At 35.6% G+C, this 3,880-nt stretch overlaps 1 protein-coding gene across 1 annotated transcript in view; it reads right to left on the bottom strand.

Moving 5' to 3' along the window:
- Positions 1–3,103: 3,103 nt before the first annotated feature.
- Positions 3,104–3,880, bottom strand: part of LOC107695440 (DExH-box ATP-dependent RNA helicase DExH1-like) — a 24,652-nt gene continuing 23,875 nt past the window's right edge. Inside the window, exon 6 of the mRNA XM_016495345.1 lies at positions 3,104–3,133. Coding sequence (XP_016350831.1) covers positions 3,104–3,133 — 30 coding nt within the window. The remainder of the gene's footprint in view (positions 3,134–3,880) is intronic.

Genomic DNA, 3,880 nt, shown 5'->3' with positions numbered 1-3,880 from the left:
AAAGGAGGTTAAGTGAAAACTCTGAGTATGTTAACCCTGAAATGAGGAAAACTCTGGGATTTCTGTTTCAGAATGGGAGGTTTGTCAAACCCGAGAAAGCAGGGTGAGTCAAGTCCGTTTCTGAAAGAGAGGTAACTTGCTCTATGAACCTAACCTGGTCGGGAGTAGGTTTTCTTCGGTAAACCCAGAGTTTCTTTCAGTCTCCTCCCCCTTTTTAAAGCGCAAGCGATATTTAAACTTGTTTAACTTCATTCATTCATGCACACTGCAAAAATGCTTTTCTTACAAAGTATTTTTTTTCTTATTTCAAGTACAAATATAAAAAAAATTCTTAAGTCAAGACGGATTTTCTATATAAGAGGGGGGATCTAAATTAAGTGCATTTTACTTAAGTAAAATTATCTGCCAGTGTGGTAATAAAAATAATCTTAATGCAAATGGAAAACAAGATTATTCGGAGTGTCTATTACTAAGTGCAAATTTACAGTAGCTCCGCCCTCCAATGTCACACAAGCTTAAAATATAACGCGCGTGAATAACGGCTTCAGTAGTGTAGGCAGTAACGCGTTGGCGTGGAGAACTAGCTTGTGATGCGATTGATCGGGTTCGAGTCCGGCTTTTGCCGAGCTGGCTCTTCTCACTTTTCCCATCACATTAGAATTTATTTTCAATAAAAATGAAGAAAATGTTCTAAAAGTGGAAGTAAAGTGCCTAACGAGTGTTTAATAATGATAAAAGTATTTATAATTTTAATAAATATAATCATTTACATGCTCGTTCTTCTCACTTTTCCCATCACATTAGAATTTATTTTCAATGAAAATGAAGAAAATACTCTAAAAGTGGAAGTAAAGTGCCTAACGAGTGATTAATAATGATGAAAGCATTTATAATTGTAATAAATATAATCATTTACACTCTTGTATTATTATTGCATCCTGTTAATGTACAACAATACTGAGGTGCAAATAGTATGTATCTGCCAGTATAAATAGCATCTAATTATTATTTACACTTATTGCAAAGAACTGCTACGTTTACATGGTAAATAGAATATATCACTATTTTCACTATTTAGCATCTTCTAGAGCTATTTGCACTTAGCCTACTGTAAATAGGATCTATCGCTAAGAATGTATGTTAATTCCACTTAGTGTAGCCGCTGCCGTATTTTTCTTACCCTATTGGCATTCTGAACCCGAAAACTCAGCGTTTCCCATCTCAGAGTAAGTCAACTCAGAGTTCAAGTTTTAACTCAGAGTTGGTTGAACCTCCTTATTGAAACGGGCCACTGGTGGGCCGCTGTACAATATGGTCCGGCCCTTTGCATAAATATATGTAAAAAATTAATTGTAGTAAATGTACGTATATCCTTCCATCGGCCCAGACGAATGGCCCGTGCGGCCCACTTGATTCAGAAATTCTGCTCAGTGCAGCGGCTCAAAAGCGCTCGTCAATGTCAAAATGTTTGAAATAGCCAATCAAAGTTTAGAAGGCGGGATTTACTATTCACAGACGCTGCGCGCGACTTGAATACGAGCTGAGGTAAGATGTAAGCACCTGAACATGACGAGACAATTCAGCAATATTTGCCAACCGTTAGTAAGGGGCGTAACATTTCTGTCACACGCTTGAGGTATTCAGCCAATCACAACACACTGGATAACTGGCCAATCAGAGCACACCTCGCTTTTCAGACCGATGAGCTTTGTAAAAATCGACGCGTTTCAGAAAGGTGGGGCATAGAGGAGAAACAATAATGTACATTATGTGGAAAATAATGTGTTTTTTGAACCTTAAACCGCATGAACACATTGCATTACACCAAATACACAAAATAACGTTCTTTTTAGCAACATCATATGACCCCTTTAATTTTCAGGAATGCAAACTACTGCTGGCCTTTTCAAATTTCTCAGATTTTAATGCCATTTACGTTATTCGTCACAATGTACATATTTGCTTTCGAGTGCTGTGCATATGAAAGTGATTTATATTATAGGCCTAGTAAAAATATAATTTGCTTATTAATTCACATGCATTATTTTATATACACACTGGTGGTTAAAAGTATGAAATAATTAAGGCTTTTTATTTATTCATTTATTTGAAAGAAGATTTAATTTATTTGATCATGCTGAATTTTCAGCATCATTACTCCAGTCTTCAGTGTCCCTTCAGAAATCATTTTAATGCTGCTTAATTTGCTGCCTAATTATTATCAGTTATTATTTTTTATCAATTATTAATAATGGTTTTTATTATTGGTATAATGGTTCTCAGTTCAAGAATAGCATTTATTTGAAATGTAAGTACTTCGTAATTTGTGTAAATATCTTTACTGTCACTTAAATCAGTTTAATGCAACGTTGTTGAAGAAAAATATAAATTTATATTTTTTTAATCTTACCCAAGACTGAATGGTATCACATTTTCCACAAAAATATGAAGCAGCACAACTGTTTTCAACATTGATAATAATCAGAAATGTTTCTTGAGCAGCAAATCAGCATATTAGAATGATTTCTGAAGGATCATGTGACATTGAATGCTGGAGTAATGATGCTGAAAATTCAGCTTTGATCACAGCAATCTGTAATTACTATATATTCGCATAGAAGACAACTATTTTAAATGGTGCTGGGTATCGTTCAAAAATGTTCGATATCGATACCGATACTGATACCCTGACTTCGATACCGGTTCCTGAACGATATTTTTTTCGATTCCAATTTTATGAAATCAATTTTAACAAGATTGGCCTGGGTGTGGCTAGAGAAATTGAACTCAGGTGTGATAAACCACAGTTTTAACAGGGGGGCAAACACTTCTTCACACAGGGCCATGTAGTTTTGGATTTTGTTTTCCCTTAATAATAAAAACCTTCATTTAAAACCTGCATGTTGTGTTTACTTGTGTTATCTTTGACTAATATTTAAATTTGTTTGATGATCTGAAACATTAAAGTGTGACAAACATGCAAAAAAATAAGAAATCAGGAAGGGGGCCAACACTTTTTCACACCACTGTATATTTCACAGTACTGTTTACTGTATTTTTCATCATCAAAATAATTTGTATACTCTTTTCCACAATTGGAGCTCTATTCCTTAAAATGATAGATGCCAAGCTCCTGCAAAAGGACAAAAAAATAAATAAAAATAGAACGGCACCATAAAAACACTCCGCATTCTGCACTATTCAAGTCTTCTAGACGATACCAGAGCATTGTGTCATATGGACTGATAATATAGGTATTTAACTTTAGTGATATTAAACTGTCCCTCGTAAAAATTCTTTCAAATGATCTACTATTTGCCATATACACCAGGAAAGACAAATTATAATGCAAAGAATGCCAGTCATTTATGGTGTGGTGTGGTGTGGTGTGTTGCGGACCGGGTTTGGTGGGTCGCTCTGTGCCAAAAAGTCCAGGGCCTCTTTTTGGCCCCAGTCCGCCCGTGCTTGCTTAATTACAATCTCAAACCAGAGCCTTCGGTCTCTCTGGACAAATGTGCCAAGCTGTTGTTTTGGGCATCGCCACAGCTGCTTCTGAAATATATCTTATAGTGTAGGAGACAGGACAAAGATCTCTCACGTGATCTCTCACATATGGAAAGGAGTAAGGCTGCTATATGGCGGTTCACTTTGACGTTAATTTAGATTACTATGCGCTATATGCATATCAAGTGTTTATGAGAAGTGTGGGAATATTATCGCACTTACTACATGACATGGAGGCGCACGCGCAATCCCTTACATTTTTTTCCTGCGGAAATAACTTCTAATATGCTACTCTGTCATTTTTGGTCATACAGATAAGAGAAATGTCTACTATTGAACGAACCAATAAAAAAAAGAAATAAAAAAAATAAATAAA

Source organism: Sinocyclocheilus anshuiensis, unplaced genomic scaffold, assembly GCF_001515605.1.
Source record: "Sinocyclocheilus anshuiensis isolate Anshui unplaced genomic scaffold, SAMN03320099.WGS_v1.1 scaffold678, whole genome shotgun sequence".
In the NCBI taxonomy this organism is placed as follows: Eukaryota; Metazoa; Chordata; class Actinopteri; order Cypriniformes; family Cyprinidae; genus Sinocyclocheilus; species Sinocyclocheilus anshuiensis.
Note: the sequence above shows the minus strand (reverse complement) of the source record. Positions and strands in the feature narration are given on the sequence as shown.